Source organism: Tauraco erythrolophus, chromosome 26 (assembly GCF_009769465.1).
Source record: "Tauraco erythrolophus isolate bTauEry1 chromosome 26, bTauEry1.pri, whole genome shotgun sequence".
Classification (NCBI taxonomy): domain Eukaryota; kingdom Metazoa; phylum Chordata; class Aves; order Musophagiformes; family Musophagidae; genus Tauraco; species Tauraco erythrolophus.
In genome coordinates, this window is record NC_141490.1 from 6,713,309 (window position 1) to 6,730,414 (window position 17,106).

The 17,106-nt window shown below is 48.3% G+C and overlaps 1 protein-coding gene across 2 annotated transcripts in view; it reads left to right on the forward strand.

The window, feature by feature from the left end:
- The first annotated feature begins 521 nt into the window (after positions 1 to 521).
- Positions 522 to 17,106, forward strand: part of ETS1 (ETS proto-oncogene 1, transcription factor) — a 65,588-nt gene continuing 49,003 nt past the window's right edge. Inside the window, exons 1-2 of one of the 2 annotated variants that reach the window (XM_086626838.1) lie at positions 522 to 605; positions 2,206 to 2,338. In XM_086626838.1, the coding sequence (XP_086482964.1) occupies positions 534 to 605; positions 2,206 to 2,338 (205 nt within the window). In that variant the 5' untranslated portion in view covers positions 522 to 533. Of the gene's footprint in view, positions 606 to 2,202; positions 2,339 to 17,106 lie in introns of both variants that reach the window. The other variant, XM_086626835.1, reaches the window with a different exon arrangement.

Sequence of the window (17,106 nt, forward strand, 5' to 3'; positions counted from 1 at the left end):
GAGCTTTAGCACGGGGGGGGGGGTGAGTTAATGCTGGAAAACAGAAGATGTCTCTTGAAAACAGAGTAGTTCTTTGTGAAACACATTGTTTTTGACAAAACTTTTACAGGAAAGGAGTTGATCTCGACAAACCGGCTTTTTTTTTTTTTTTTTTTTTTTTTTTGGTCAAAAGAAAAAAATTGGCAACAATTTCCCACCAATTCTACAGCAAAGGAAATATGATCTCATCTTCCGTCAGAGCAGCTCCATCAGCTTCCAGGTGATAATTCATTCACCATTGTCAGGCTCTCATCAGCTTACGCTAATGGATCCGTGTGTTTGCATTGTTGGTACAACACAATAATCACAATATCTGCTATTAATACAAATATTTTTCCTCGTAACTTTTCCAGCTTAATCTCATTAAGATGATAGTCTGGTCCTTAGCTTTATATGGCTTTGAGAGAGCACACGTTTAGCTGATGTTATCAACTTTTATGCCTTCTGCAGCAGGGCTTCTAACGTCCATCTCCATTTCTACAGGCATCTCTGAGATGATGAGTTACTACATGGACACAACCATTGGCAACGCAGCCCCTTACCCTTTGGCTCGCCCTGGAGTGATGGTAAGAAAGGAGTTTAGGTTCTTTTTCTGTCCTTAGCAGTGGGTTTTCTCTTGGGTTGCTGTGACTTTGCCAGCCCATTCACTGCCACCCCTTGGTGCTGGCTGCTAAATGTTTATAGAATCGTAGAATCATAGAATGGTTAGGGTTGGAAGGGACCTCAGAGATCATCTAGTTCCAAGGAGGTTGGAAGGTTCCTTTCTGAGGTTTGAGCAACGCTGAGTGTTTACCCAGAGCTTATCTGAACCTCTCGAGCTCGCAAACCTCAACTGGAAATAGGATCGCTGCGTCGGATTTCCTGCGCTTGTGTTGGGAGGAGGATTGTTAGGGTAACCATTGTCCCAGTGCCTCCGCTCCCCGTGCTGACCTTCACCTGCTGGGATGAATGCAGTGGGATCAGCACAAAGCAGAGCAAAAAGTTTGGCTGGAGTTTTTGGACAACTTTGGTGCTCCCCCTCCCGAGGCAGCTCTTTTCTGCCCGTGCAGTTGATGGGTGGTTAAGTATCACATATGGCAAAGCATGATCCTGGGCATGCCCGTGCTGACTGCCAGCAGCTATGGGACAGGTTTGACACTGCTTAGACCCTCACTTAGAGAAATCAGACCCTTATTTAGAGAAATCAGACCCTTATTTAGAGAAATCACATTAATGTTCGCCCAAAGAAATGCTGGCTAGCGTTAAAGATCCTAGACGAGGTCAGATGAAAGCTGTAACTCCGAGCTGAGACACCAGGCTGCACATAAGACTTGCTAGAAAGGAAAATTTTCACCAAATTAGGAAGAAAAGACCACCCTGACACACGAAATATTTCTAACACAGCTCGGTATTTTTCCTTTAAATGGTTCCAAGCATGCATTTGACATTTAAATACTGATCAGAAACAAAGGAATACTATTTCCTTGCTGGGAAATAATAATAATAATAACAAAAAGAAAACATTCTAAATTTATTTATATATATGCATATGTTGTTATCCTTTTATACAGAGAGATACATGTATATGTACCATTATATGGTATAAATATACACATGCATATGTATATATGGTAAATATGTATGTGAGGTATATACATATATAAACACTATATAGAATCATACAATCACAGAATGGTTTGGGTTGGAAGGAACCTCAAAGATCATCCAGTTCCAACCCCCCTGCCATGGGCAGGGACACCCTCCACTACACCAGGTTGCCCAAAGCCTCATCCAACCTGGCCTAACACATATATTTATAGACATATATATAAAAAATAGGTATGTATAAAATAAAATTATACCCTGGGATTATCTCCATACACCTAAATACGCTTGTCGATCTAATGCATATATTTTCTTTATAAAGTGTAAAAAATAGCTTTATATATAATAAAAACTAACATGTGTAATATAGAATGACCATAATAACCCCAGATTACATACGTGTGGGTATATACATGCCTATATCACACCTGTAATCACTACATGCATATACATATATAATTTATTACGTGAAAGCATATAAAAATATAGTATATTATGTAATATACATGTAATAATACAGAAGTTTATATGTCTTTTGGGGTCCTGCTCCCCTGACACCTTTCCCTCTCCCTCTCCCAGAAGCAAGGTGCCGCCGGCCCCTGCGAGGTGACCTGTGGCTTTCAGTCTGCCTGCTGCCAGCCGAGGCCATGCTGCCCGCTCTGGGACGAGCCCGCCACGCAAGAGGTGCCCACGGGCCTGGAGCACTACGGCACGGGTAGGACACCATTTAGGGGGAGGTTTGCAAACTGGGATGGCGGCTCGGCGGCACGCTCTGGTGAAAAGACGAGCCTCCAAGACCTGCCATACTCTTGTTTGTTGTCCAGCGTGTCTCCTTCCTCTTGTATCTGCTTTCTGCCCCAGTCCTGACTTAATTTATGAGGGTGTCTCGCCCTTAATGGAGCTGTAGGGCATCACCAGGTGGGTACCAGCCTTGTCAAGGGTCTCCCTCAGTGGAGATGGGGCCAGAAAGCAGCTAAAAACCTTAAAGGTGCTTTCTTTACCCATTCCTCTCCTGGCAGAGCGATGAGGAAGAATGGGATCTTCCTTCTTCTCCACCATGGCGTGGGTGCCCAGCTGGGAGAACTTCTCTCCTCTTTCGGGTGGTTTTGATGTCCCGCGTGCACCTGCCTTGTATTTAGGGACTGCAGCCCTGGTCACTGCTTCCCAGGGTCTTGGCAGATATGGGGGTCTCCAGGAGGACACCGTAGGCAAAGTGGATCAGCCAACCTGCTCCATCTTCAGCATTCTCATGGCATTTGCAGGACTGATGTCCTCGCCAGCGGCTTTGGAAAGTGGCCTTCATGGAAGGTTGCAAGGAGCTGGAGAGTCCCAAGTTTTAATTCCACCATGGTAATAATTTTGGGTCTCTTGCTCTTGTAGCTCGTTGCCTTGCTCCTTGGGAGGGTGGTGGCACGGTCTTCAGGCAGCCACAACTGGAGAAGTATGGTCAGACTATGCTGTCAGGGTCTGGCTCGGGCTGGATGATCATCTTCTCTAATGCAGTCGTGATCTGAAAGTCGTTACAAAATCGCTGGTGACTAATTCTTGTCCCACATGTTGTTCAACCGGTGAATCTTCAAGCTGAGCTGACAGTTTGGGCAGCTTCTTGCCTAACGGACTGGCAGCACAGATGTTGGGCAGGCAGCTGGCCCTCCTGCCCACGGGGTGGGTGAGAGGCACCAGCAAAGAGCCCGGTTGTGCCATGGCAGAGGAAGGGGCTCAGGTACGCCGTGGCACGGGCCAACTGCAGGAACTGAGCCAAAGAGCTCGAGTTGCACGAATGTGACCCCTGCGAAGGGCCAGTATGAGGTTTATGTTTCACTTAAGTCCCACATAAGCCTATCATGAAGCACTTAAATCCCACGTAAGCTTTTGCATGGCATGTGCTGGTCTTCTGTGGCTTGTTCCCGGCTCGTTAGTTATGCACATTGGCCCCTTGGGAGGGGGAAAGCCCTGATGTTTAGAGACTTTTTGCAGCTAAAGAGTTCAGCAGAACCAGTAACTGTTGCGGTCAAATGTACAGTTTGAAATCTCTCCTTGGCAAATATTCAGGCATTTTGATTTTTTTTTTTCCCCTCCTTTGGTGAGCATTTGTGTGTGAGCAGGAGATGGATGCAGAGTGCTGGAGCAAGGCTCTGCTGTCTATTCCCAGCCGTTCTTATTTCAGCTATTTGCTCAACTCCTGTGGGTGACCTCTCTCAGCACGATGTCAACTCTGCTCTGATGAAATCTGCCCTTGCAGCATTTGGATTTACTCAAACATTTTGCAAATCTGTGCCTGGAAAGTTTTCTTTGTGTTTTTTTTTTTTTTTCCCTACCCTCTCCCCTTTTCTGTGAAAGTGCTCTCTCCAGGGACCAACATATCTGCAACCCAGATCTTCATTACCCCATGCTGGGTCTGTGAAATTTCTTACTGGAGCCTGGTTCAAACCTCAGTGAAGTCAGTTTAAAAAATCAAAAGCTGTCGTTGTCTTCAACAGGTTTTGATCAGATTTTCGGTACATTGGGATGGGTAGGAGGAGCCTCTGATTCTCTTGCAATATACCTGAGAATTACTTTTCAGTTCTTCCTCTTGCAATGCAAGGTACTCTTTCTCTGATTTTTTTTTTCTTTAATATACTGCTGTTTCTTCAGTCTAGAGCAGTTTCTAATTTTAAATGAGAGGAAACTCTCATTTGTATATACCGCTAGGAACGGTCTTTCATTTCTCCTTTGTGTTTCGGGTGCACATTAAAACCATTTGTCATCTATTTTTCTGGTGTACTAGAGGCTATTTTGGTTTTCATGGTCTTGATGTCGGTGAAAGAGACAAGTCAACAAGGAAAATGCAAGTGTGAACATATCCTCTACAATAGAAAACCACAAATTTTCTAAAAGTTTTAAAGCTCCTTGTGTTTAGAGAAGATATTTTGCCTTTGAAGCTTGGGTGCGTTTATTTACGTTGTGCTTGAAGTCTGATTAGATTATTCAGTGATATGGATAAAGGAAAGCCTGATGTGGATTTAGCTTGTTGATAAAGACAAGGAGTGGTGGTGTTTTTCAGCTGGTTTTTTTTTTTTTCTTAAAAACCAAAAATTTGGAAATTGTCTAGGATCAGTTTTATTAGTCAGCTTGCTACCCCAATCTGTGGCGCATATGTTGGGACTATTACTGTCCAGAAAAATCAACATAAACTGGGTCCACAGCAAGCAAAGGGCACGTCCCAGAGATGATAGAATAAAAAAACTGAGAGAAGGGAGCTGTTGCCTGTTTAGGAAAAGTAGCTTTGCTCCTTGGACAGGTGGGAATAGGAGTGTAAAGGCCATTGCATGTTGGCTGAACTGTCTGGCAGCCCAAAATTAAGGGTGCCACGCGTCTGCCTGAAGCAGCAGGATTGCTGAAAAGATGCTGAAAGCCACACTTAGCGCCCTGTGTCTAATTGGTAAGGTAATAGTATCCTAATATTACCTTCTGGAAATATTTTTTGGTTGATACAAGGTTAAGCATAAAACTGGAGTGGAGGAAAAGATTTGATAGCAGCATTCTAATTTCAGCACGGACATAGTTCTGGCTGCACTGCCCTTTTGAGCCAAGGCCACTTTGACAACCCCTTCCACTTCCAAGGGGTTTGTTTTCCTTAGTGATAGCGGAGATAAAACTGTTGTTAATGGCAAGTGAGAGATGAAACGAGTCTGGCTGAAGAAGTTTCTACGACTGCTGTGCTTGGACTGAAGGTGCTTCCAGCCTTCTGGACACTACAGGAGCATTTGGAGGAGTGATCCTGCTTTCCCTGAGGCAATCAGGATTGGCTTTGGGATTTGCAAGGCAAGAAATGAAATTAAAGCCTTTTCTAGAGGGGAAATTAGAGCTGCAGGTCTAGTGCCACCATGAAAGCAGTCCAGCTGATTACGGTCAGGCTTCCCGCACCAAGACACCGTCACGAATAAAAGGCATCATCTTAAAAGGTATCGTCATAGAATGATAGAATCATGGAATGGTTTGGGTTGGAAGGGACCTCAAAGATCACCCAGTTCCAACCCCCCTGCCATGGGCAGGAACACCCTCCACTACACCAGGTTGCTCAAAGCCTCATCCAACCTGGCCTTGAACACTTCCAGGGATGGGGCATCCCATCCCAACAACACCCAGTGCCATTCAGGGCGGTGTTGCAGGAGATCAGCCTTTCCCAGTCTGTTGCCGATGCTGTCTGGACATACTAGTTTAGTGCCACTTCTCAACCCACAACATTTTGGGTTTATTAACTTTGGGGGTGGCACATCCCTAATGCAGCAAACCTGCATCTGACCCCCTGGTGCTTCATGGATGTCGGGTCCCTGCAGCCGGGGCCGCAGTGGTGTTTTGCTGGATTTGGCAGGAAAGCAAAGCCCTTGCAGCTGGCACAACGCATTGCGGCGTGCCCGCGCTGCCCCACGCCCACGCAGACAAAATCGGGGTGCTCTCCCTTTGCCCCCCACCCTGCCAACTCGGGCTGTGATCTTCCTCCAAGCCCAGCTCTCAGCTCAGCCTGGACCTCAGGCAGGAGTCCCGTGGGGATCAGTCCGCATCCGTGGCGAACTCTCCCTGCTTTTCCCCACGTTGCCCCCTCCTTTGCCAAGAGATTTGCTCTTTCCCTGGTGGAGATCCCTGGAGGAAAGCTCATTCCACGAGTGGTTTCTGGGCCGTCTTCCAGGCCCACGCTCGAAGGAAGGGGGCTTGGGGAGGAGGAGAGAAGGGGGGAAGGTGAAAGCTGACCAGGCTCAGCCCGATGGCTTCTCCAGCTGCAGCACATTTTCCGAGCGAAGCTTTTTTTTAAAAAAAAAAAAAAAAAAAATCTTTTTTTTTTTTTTTCACGTCCTTTTATCCTATTTTTAACTGTGGCCTCCTTCCTTTTCTCAGCCTCCTCCAACACGTCCCCCCTCCCCTGTGCTGCTGCTGCCTCCCCCGCACGCTCTCCGCAGAGATGAATGGGCGTCTTTTCACAGGACACGCACATCTGCTCGCGGCTCCGAGACCTCGCAGGACTTCTCGGGCAGTTCTCCTGGACCAGCCGCTCTGTCCTCTCCCTCCTTAATAAATGAGTGGGAAAGGGAGGACGTGGAGGAAGGTGAAGGGAAACAGAACATGGGGAGGAAAAAAAGGAGCCGTGTCCCACCTACTATACTTGGGTGCTCTGGGTTTTTTGAAGGACATCTGTAATTTTTTCTATTAAGACCAACTTACGCCGATCGGTCAGCGGAAAGAAAAGATCCCTCTGTGCTTTGTGAATTAATTGTAGGGCTGTGGGCTGCCTGTGGCATCCCGAGTCTCTCCTGGCCCCTTTGCAAGGGCCCTGTGAAGGATGCTCTTACTGGTTTGCTCTTCAGGTGGGTGGGAGCTGGACTCAGTGCCTGATTTGGGTGGCTCCTTCTTTCACAGGTGAGGAAAACACAGGAAGGTGACCCTCTGGCACCTAGTGATGCTCCCTCTGCATCCTCCGCTGTAACCTGCTGCAACTCAGCACTTGGAGAGGTTTATTTGCAATAGAATGACAAAAATCCAGGCTTTCGCTTTTCCATTTGCTTCCTGCCTGACTCTGGAAAAATCCTTGTCTCGCCTCTCAAAGACAAAACCCAAGGGAGCTCCCTGCACGTTGGGTCATCACCAGAGAATGAGCGCTGAGCTCTTTTCCCACTTGAGCTGCAGACTGGTGTCAGCTGGGAATCAGCTGCTGTACAGGGAGGAATCGTGCTCGGAACAGTGTTGGTCTCCTGGGTGAGGCTGGGTGAAAGCTGGAAGGTTGTTGCATGGCTTTTGGGTGATGCCTGCACATTTGCTGAGGGCTTCCAGTATACCAGGGGGATGGGAGCTCAGTAAGAGGGAAAACCAAGTCAGACTGTTGCACCAGGACTGTAGCAAAAACAAGCAGAAGCACTAGCAGCTTCAGTATGTCATGGGGAAGGAATAACCTGACGTAGAGTTGAGGAAAAGGACTAGGCAACAGGGTAGCCAGGGTTTCCATGACGTCTTGAGGATGACTGCAGAAGATGTTTTGTTTTGAGATGATCTTGGAGTAGAATTGATTCCTTTGTATGGATGGAGTGGAGTGGATGTAGCTGGTTCTTTTTCTGGAGAAGGCGGCTATTCTGCCCCACCAAACACTTGCTTCGGACAGGCCACATGAAGCACAGCTGCTTTTTTTTTTTTGAGCTTTCCCAAACTCCTTCACCTACAGACCCATGAAAACTTGTCTCTGGGGTCTCTGGGCAGCAGAGCACCCTACCTAGAAGGTTTGGGTTGCACGTGGCCAGCCTTTCTTGTAGCAGCACCTAGGTGGGCTTTGCTGCGCTGGGATGGAGCCGGGAGGCCGGATACTATTTTTTCTTTGGATGGTCAGGACTGACTCGGTGATGCCAGGAGAACTATGTGCAGGGCAGGCAGAGGGGGACGTGGGGAGCATGGGGGGGCTGGGACCCTGAAAACAGCCTGTTTCCTTCAGCTCCTGGCAGCATGAAGCACCTCTCTCTCCTTCCAGATGTTCGCTGTGTTTATAGCTGCTGAAGCAAAAGACTGAACTCTCTCATTAATACGTTTCTCTCTCCCTTTCTCTCTCTCTTGCTCACATTGAAGCCAGAAGTCTCAGCTCGGAGGTTGCAGCTGGAAAGGAGCTGGGGGTGAGGGGTGGGAGAGAGCAGGGAGGTGTATGCGAGCCTCCCATCCCATTCAACTCCCCCTCTCCGCTTCCCTCCCCCCGAATCCTCCCAAAATACACATGCCCCGAAAAAAGAAAAACACGAGCAGATTTTTTATTTCAGAAAGTAAACACTTAGGCCATGGGGGTCTGGAGGTTATGGGAAAAGAGGAAACCATTGGGCTAATCAGGCCGGGACACACTTCCCCTACTGAAATAAACCAGAAATCATTGCATTACAGGGCGCCGCCGCGGTTAACCCTGGTGCTGCCAACACAGCGGAGTGCCGGGGAGCTGCGGAGAGCCCGTAGCCTGCCCACGTGTTTTCCCAGCTCCCTGGTTTTTCGCCGGGGCGAAGCGCCGGCGCGGCAGGGGAGCCAGCGCTCCGCAGCAGCCCTTTGGCATGGCGGCCCTTTGGGAACGAACCGTTGGGAATTTTTGAGTAGGAAATGAAGTCTTTTTTTTTTTTTTTCCTCTGGTTTATGAGCCATCCTATAGAATTTCATAGTTAATTCGTGCCTGAGAACTCTGCCTGACGGTTGCAAACCTCTGCGGGGAGGAGGAAAATCTTTCTCTGCTTGAATCAGCGAGATTCGGGGGTAATTTCTGCAGAGCTCTGCACCGTTTTCAGAAAGCTCTTTTTTTTCTCATCCCTGCTGGATTTGCATTAGGTGTATAAATAATCAGATGACTGCTTCTTTGGTTGCACGCCCTTCGAGGAAGAACCCTTCCTGCTGTCTTTTACTCCTGCATTTCTAGAGCACCCAGCATATGGGATCTGGCTGTAAGGTGGGGAACCCTTGATGTTCCTACAGGACAAAGCATAATTGTAGTCCAGGTGTGAGTGAGCTAACGGGCCCTTTGTACCAACTTTACAAAGAGATCTCGATTTACCCTCTCCAAGCCTCGCCTTGGACTTCCTCTGGCTTCTTTCACAGTCTGAGGTGTGTGCTGGAAGTGGATGCCCACTACCAGGTCTCACTTTGAGCCTGCTGAGGCTCTCTGTGTTTCAGAAAGGCTGGATTTCTAAGCAGGAATGTTTATCACGGCAGGGGGGTTGGAACTAGATGATCTTTGAGGTCCTTTCCAACCCAAACCATTCCATGATTCCATTCTATCACCGTAAATTAGTATTAGAGGTCGTCCGTTACCGTTTGATCACAACTCCTCGCTGTGATTGCTGACTCCCTTTACATCCTGCCAGGCTGAGATTTTCGGAGAAGCCCGGATGGATTTCGCACCCAGCTCCTTGTTCCATCCAGGCTGCTTTGGAAACCTCAAACCTCCTCACGATGCCCACACTGGTACAGTCTGTGATGCAGTTCAGGACACGGCACCCTGCGCCAGTACTCTCCCAGTAGCAATTATTGAGAGGGAATGCAACTGAAAGGAAAAGCCAGCATGGAGCACTTTTTAGCCAAGGGAAAGTGGTCTTTCCACTGATGCCACCGAAGAAGTTTTTACCTCATCTGTCACAGTGTAAGCGCTGGCGGTGAAAGGTGCCGTCACCGGTTCCTTGAGCCATCAGCCGGGCTCTTGCCACGTTCCCAGCAGAAGGCAAATCCCCAGATAGAGCAGGACAGGGGAGCTGCAGACTTGCTGAGTCCCACCCGCTATCTCAAGAATGCATTTGAACAGTAGCTGTTAATGCAGCCTCTGGAGGTGGAAGCTTCAGATGGAAATCAAACTCTAGGGAGATAGTCCCACAGGGCAAATTTCAGAATTTTTGGAGCCGGTGTTCAGCTCAGATAAGGCCTTGAGGGCTCAGATACTTTATCTGGACCTTATCTGAGCTATTTGCATCACTTCAGTCTGCAAGACCAGGCTGTCAGACACTTGGGGAGGGGGGCAAGTTGTATTAGGATGGTCTGTCTTCTTTTTAATTGTTATTTCTAACACAAAGACACCTCCAGGAGGACTGGCTGTCCTGTGCCCCATGCAGCTCAAGGAGCTTCTATGCAGGCTGGATAGATGAAGAGCAGGAAAGAGAAATACCATGCTCAGAGCCACACAAGAGTAAGGACAGGATTGGGACCAATATTCCTTGAAAGCTCCGTAAGGGATTGCATCTCTCAGCTCTCTTTCTAAAACCGAATAGAAATAAGCTCAAACTGTCCCTGTCATTAACTGTGGATGGAAATGATTCCTCCTTTTCAGAGCAGACCCAGCTCTGAACTTTCTCAAGGTGCTTTCTGCACCTTGTTTACTTGGCCCTGTTTTGTGCCTGTGAAGTTTCTCACCTTGTCTGGAGCTCCTGGGAGGAAATATGGGGTCTGTGCTGGCTTGCTGCTCTCCTAGCATTTCTCCTCTTCATCCCTGCTTTGCAGCAATCAACCGTTGGACTGAAAGGACCCTGCAGTGCCTGGTCTGCAGAATGCAACGTCCTCCTCCCAGACCACCGGGTGGTTTCATCCACCTGAGCTCTCAGTCCTCATGGTTCTTCCCCAGCATCTGTGGTCTTTCTATGGAGGAAAGGTTCTCAGGGACAAGAACAGCAGATTTAGGAGATCTGGCTGAGATTACGAGGTCTTACAGCTGGGATTTGGAAGACCTCGGCTACATCACTTAACAGAAAATCGTCAGGCATCTAAACCCCACTGACTTCCATTGGAGTGAGATGCCTAAATCATTCAAAAGGCTGCCTGTGAGCCACTGCCTAGCAGTTTCTCACGTTGGAGATGCAGATGATTAATTCATTGCACATTTTATTGCCATCCTTAATTCACTGAGGTCAGGCGAGTGGCTGGAAGTCCCTGGAGAACGGTGTTGTAGAAGTACTTGATACTGTAAAAAAATAAAAATAGATATCTTAAGCGATACCGAGCCCTTGAAGCCACTGAACACGTGCTGAAGTTTACCCAGCCCACCGGATGGACCTTCCCCTGCGGGGTTTTGTATCAATAGGCTTTGAAAAAGCTGCAGTGGGTCAATTGTTGGTGCTTCACAATAGATGAAATACAATTTCTCCCTTTGCAGCTGGTTCCTGGGAAGGGAGGTTGCCTCTCCGGCAGCAGGCAGGGCTATGGAGGGGTGTGTGTACGTTGGGAAGATGGTTTCTCTGCAGAAGAGCCATGGGAGGGTTGTAGCTGGTGGCTTGCCGGCCTTCAAATGACTCGACTGAGAAAAAGCATGGGATGGAGGGTGGAATTTGCATGGGGGCTTATTTTCAGCATTAGGCTTATGAAAGGAGATTCTCAGCCAGCGTGAGTGGTGCAGGCCCATCCTTTGGGAGCTGCCTTCGGAGACCTCTGATCCCCTTTTAGAGGCAGGGTTCCTCTTTCGGTGTTTTTTCTTCCCCTGCAACTCTGCAAGGGCAGGTTAGGATTCAAGGCCGGGGTCCAGCCTTTAAATTCCCAAAGTCAGCTGTAGTCCTCGGCGAGCCTACGGGAAAACAGGATTGGCTTCAACCTGCTCAGTGGGAACTCTGCCATTGATTTTAGTGATGGAAGGGGTGAGTGCACACACCAAAAAGCAATATAAGAAAGTTCAGGACAGGACTTCCCTCCCTGGAAATGGAAACAAGGCCACTGACATGGCATACGAAGACCTGTAATGCTTCAATCCGTGGGGCAGCATTGCACATCTTCATGCTTCCCACAGCACTAATGGATGGAGCAGAAGAAACTGGTCCACCAAAGCAGAGGTTCGATATCTAAGAAGAGCTGGTCCAAACTGCCTCTCCCTAAGTCATCAGCAACTATTTTTCAGGAGTCAGAAATGCCTTTCTCCCCTGGTTTGCGTGATTCACTCTCCACATCCTAAGTTCAAGGAGGGGGCAGAGGGCACTTGTTTTGGCCAGACTGATGTCAGCGTTGAGGTAGAATAGGAAAAAAAAAAGGAGATGCCCCAGGGGAGCCTGTTCATGGAAAATTTCTAATTTGGTCAGTTCCAGGCATCTCACAGAAGAGCCTGCACTTGGGAGATTTCAACCCAGTTTTGCAGGCTCAAGAGGCATGAATAATTCTGGAAGGTAGTGATGGAAATCAAGCTGGCATCTCCGTCCTGCCCTGGACCAGCTCTTTGCCACGCTGCAACCTTGGGGTATCTGCATGTCCTGAAACGTCTCCAGAGATGATCAGACCTTCTCTTCCCCTACTTTGCATCTAGTTACTGCCTAACCCCAGGAGACCAGATGCTTCCTTTGTCTGGCAGCTTTGGTTGTGTTTCTATCCAGGCAAACGGCTACTACAGGAAAGTAGTAGCAGTTTCCCTTGCTTGACAGTAATCAAAACGACAGGATAACGAGGCAACCCAGTAGCCTGCTTTGCCTTTCCACTTGTGCTGGGTTCCAGGCTGGGTGTCAGCTCAGTCCCCTATCTAGAGGAAATACAGCTTTTTGACTTCTCTTCTCTTTGCTGCCAAAAATGTCGGATCGTTCTGCGGAAATCATCAATATTTTGTCAAAACGAAATCCAAACATTTCCAGCCAAAACTCAGCATTTTCTGGTGCGGGCTGTGTTGATGCAAAAACAAATCTCCGTGGGAAATGCCAACGTGGAAAGAAAACGGAGAAGTAGGTTGGACTATTCTGCGGAATACTTCTCCTGGATCTCTGATTCAGGGGCTGCAAGGCAAGAGGGTGGTTGAACCCGAGAGCTTAATCTGGATCACTCATCTGTTTATTTAGACCAGATTGGTGTAAACAGACGTGCTCTGTTGACATGTGCAGTTTGTGCTGCAAAGTATGCGTGCACAGTCAGGACCGACACTCGCTCCCTGCTTTCCAACACTGGGACGTGATGCTCCATCCCAGCTCCAGCTTCATGCTAAGGGAATCGATTTTTAAGGTTTCATCCATCTGCTCTTGCCTCCTTGCATGTCGCCCTGTCTTCCTCCCCTCCACGTTTGCACCTAGTAAGGCTGTCAGTCTGCCTCTGTGTTTAGCGCAGCAGATACTTCCATAACCATCCATCTTCCAAAATCCCTCCCCGGGGGCCTCGCAGCGGTGTAGCCAGCAGCCTACAGTGGCACCGGACAGCGGTGGGAGGACTTTCTGCTCCACACCCATCTGAAATGAAATGGTTTTATCGGGGCTCTCCCACGCCTGCCAAGTGCATCCCGATGCTCCCCTCCCCGTCGCTGCCGCTCCTCACTTCATTAGCGCCGGAGATGTTTATAAATGGAAGAGATAATATTTTGCGTTTCCAGTTTGGGTTTCCAGGGCAGCCACTTTCTAAAGCACTTAGGAAGTTTAGAGAAGACGAGGTTATATAAACGATTTTTCCCCCCCTGGGCTCTTATTAATCAAGTGGCTTGTGGAGCCATTCCCATAGCTTTGGGATCAAGGGCACGAGCTGGGTGAGGGGAGGCAGGCGGTTCATACAAGACATCTTTTTCTTGGCTCTCACCCTTTTTTTGGGAGGTTAGCGATGAATGGAGCAGTCAGACCTGGCTGGTGGGGTTTGAAAGCAGCCAGAGGGCTGGGTAGCATGCTCCTAGGTTCCATTCAAACCATGTTTTGGGCTTGACTCTTGTATTAGCCCCTTCTAGGCCTTCAAGTGAGTCATGTAGCACCTTTTAGTGATGATTTACCTGGCCCCGATGATATGTGCCTGTAAAATTTGTTCATTTAAGGTAAAACATTTGCTTTTCCTCAGCGTAGGGTAAATATGATTTCGATAGCAATGGGCAATGAGCTGATCCTTGTGCTTTTACAATAAAACCCTATGGACATGCATACACACACTCACTAATATATTTCCTGGCAAGCCCTGATGCATTTTTAAAGCTTCCCGGCATTTTCCCACCCAGGCTCCAACAGCGGCCGCTACCCAGGATGGCTGTGAGCAGCACGGGTGGCTCGTGGGTTTGGAAAACAGGAGCAAGCTTCATGCCAGCTTCTCCCTGCTCCCATCAGAACGAAACCGAGCCCTGCCTCCTCCTCCGTGTCCTTCCTCCCACTGCCTCCCCACCACGAGAGCTGAGGAACGGGGTCTTTCTGTTTTCCTCGGGCGGAAAAAGCTCCGGCTGTAGCGGCAGGTCCAGCTGTTTCAAGGCTGGAGCCAAAGGTCCACAGGAAATCAGCTCATTAGTCTGTTGACCCACCTTCCCAGCTTTCCAGCCATGCTCTCTCAGTGTGAAAATAATGATTTAAATAGCCAAGGGTGGAAAATAATGATTTAAAGAGGCTAAAGGGGATATTCGCAACTATTGCTGGCTGTAGACTTGGCAGAAGGAAACTCTATTTCTTCCGGGTCTTGGGAGCGTGTGAGAAAAGGTGGTGAACATCTGGAGCGATTTAGTGGTTTCGTGCTGTTGTGGCGTGGCTGTGCACTCACGGTGGTGCAAACCCAGCTCACTCCAAAGAACTGGGATGGGCTGATGGAGAGAAAAGCCGCTCACGGCGTTTGGCTTGAGCAGGTACACGTTGGCGCTGCCGAAGGGCCGTGTTGACCTCCTCCAGGGACAGATGATGGGTTGTGGTGGCCCCTGGATGTTGGTGTATCACCTGAATAAATTTTCTTGACTTAGCAGAACTGATTTTCAGGTTGGAAGGAAACTCCAAGTGTCAGAGATATATTTTGCTCCATCTCACGCGTGATGCTAAAACACCAATTGGGCTTCCCAGCTCAAAAGGTAAATCCATTTCAGCTCATCCCTCTCACAGAAACCTCCTTGAAGAGGTGAACTGGGTGAAAAGAGGGTTTGTTAACAGATTACTTTTAATTGACTATTTTTTTTTTCTCATCTTGAAATTTTTTCCCACTTTAAAAGTGCAAAAATAGAAAGTTTTTGCTGGGGTTGAATGACACACGATGATTTTCCTTATTTATTTTCTTTTCGCTGTTTCAGTCCGATGAGAAGTGTGTGAAAAAAAAACCCCAAACCGGTTTGCATCAACCCGGAACATATGTAGAAAAAATATTTACGTCTGCTTTTTTCCTCCGACTACAAGCAAAGACCCCAAAAATAACAAATAAACCAGTTATTTTCACAAGGTTTGCTGCAGGGGGTGGGGAAGCAGATAAGGAAGGAAACCAGTTTGTGTGCTGAACCCCCTCGTATCTCAAGACCTCCGTTCCACGCCTCGCCGAAGATAATTAATAAACCTACAATAACCGGTGAGGATGATGATGGCTGAAGATGGGTGACCATACTTCCATTGCCTTCGCAGGCCCCTGCCAACCAGCTGTCTCCTCCCCGTTTACACCAGCAAGGATTTAGGACCAGGGCGAGCTAATCAGGAGACCCTCATGGGGAGAGAGGCGTGTTATTTAATTAACTTTACAATGGACTGACTGGGAGGCACGTGGTGGCTCTAATGGAAGGAGATAGATGTCCTTTTAGCTGGGCTAATTGTTAGGAAATAGCAGAGTCTTTGTTCAGCCCCAGCATGTGGCCTGTGATCTCTTGGAGCCCAGGGGCTGCCCGCTTATAATTTTAGACAGATCTATTCAAGCCTGCTCTGCAGCGTGGGGCCGAACAAGACGGGTATTGTTGCAGAGCCAGGAGAGCCTTCCAAGAAAACCACCCCGAAAAACCCAAACACGTGTAGAGCGGAATATTTCCCTGGCGTTTATTCACTCGCCGGCCCGTTTGCCAAGCGGAGACAATTGGAAGCGAGGAGGTTTTCCAGGGTTTTTTTTTCCTCTTTGAAACCCACAGGCGGGTGAATCCTTCATCCCGGTGGGCTGAAGGGGTGTCTCCAGCAGCAGAGTCTATTTGGGGAGGGGGGCTTTAGGGTTTTAATCGATAGCGTGGCTCTCATCCTGAAATTCCTGTGCTGTGGGCATGGTGCACGTGGGGGATTTGTGCCCATCGCCGCATTATCTCCATAGACTGGCTGTGTGCACCTGTCATCTCATGATCGTGGTGGGACAGCGGTTTGGGCTGGAGGGATCTTGGCTATCTGTGCCTCCCAGGGTCCTGCGTGACAAGGGATATGAGTTCCAGTTCTCTTTCCTGAGCTTTCCCCTCAAATCTCTCACTGGTGAGACCCCATCCCTTGAGCTTTTCCTTCAGGGCTGCTCAGCTGATGCTCCCAACCCCCTGTGAAGCGAGAAAGCGTCGTTTCATTAAAGAAGGGGGATGGAGGCACAAAGGTTTGTAAGAGGTCCTGTGGAAATATTGACCAGGAGTTAAACTTCCCTCTGTCCTGGCCACAACATTAATCTGGAGATCATTTCACTCAAGTGTTTTGTTTCCCTGCACTGACAACTTCCAACTGGCTGTGGGCAAGCAAGTTTTTCTGGTGGCTGCCATTTCTTAGGCGGTGAATATGTACACTAGAGGTTGGTGCTGGACTGACCTTCCTTGGGAGGTGCTTGTGTGGCTCCTGGCACCTTCACAAAAGTGGAATGTGGCTGTTACTTGGAATTTCTTGAAGCAGTGAGTCTTTTTTTGTGGTTGTTGTTTTTTTTTTTAAAGATTGAAAGAGGAGGCAAGTGTTAGTGAATACTGTCTAGCTCTCCAGGAGATCTCCTTTATGAGCAATGATCCCATTGCCTCTCCTTTGTGATCCTTCCCCTGTTCCCCGGGGAAAGGGATCTCAAGGACCATCAGAAATCGGTTCAGTAATCTCTGTTGCCAGAGCTGGGTGAATGCCAAGTCGCAAGCAGAGATGTCTTGCTTCAGCCTGAGCTGGCTGCATTTGTTTCTGCTGTGGAGGAGGCTGTCCAAGAGATCTGAGCAAAGATGGGAGGTCCTACAGATGAGGTTTGATGCGTGTAACTGTGAATATCAAGAGTTAAACAGCAAAAACCCTCAGGTTATGTTTACCAAGAACTCAGTGCTGTTACTTGATGAGGAGAAGGAAAATGCACGGAGAGCAAACAGCGCTGCAGAACATCTTACGAGGATTTTCCATCCAGCCAGTTCTTCCAGCAGGGTAACAAGTG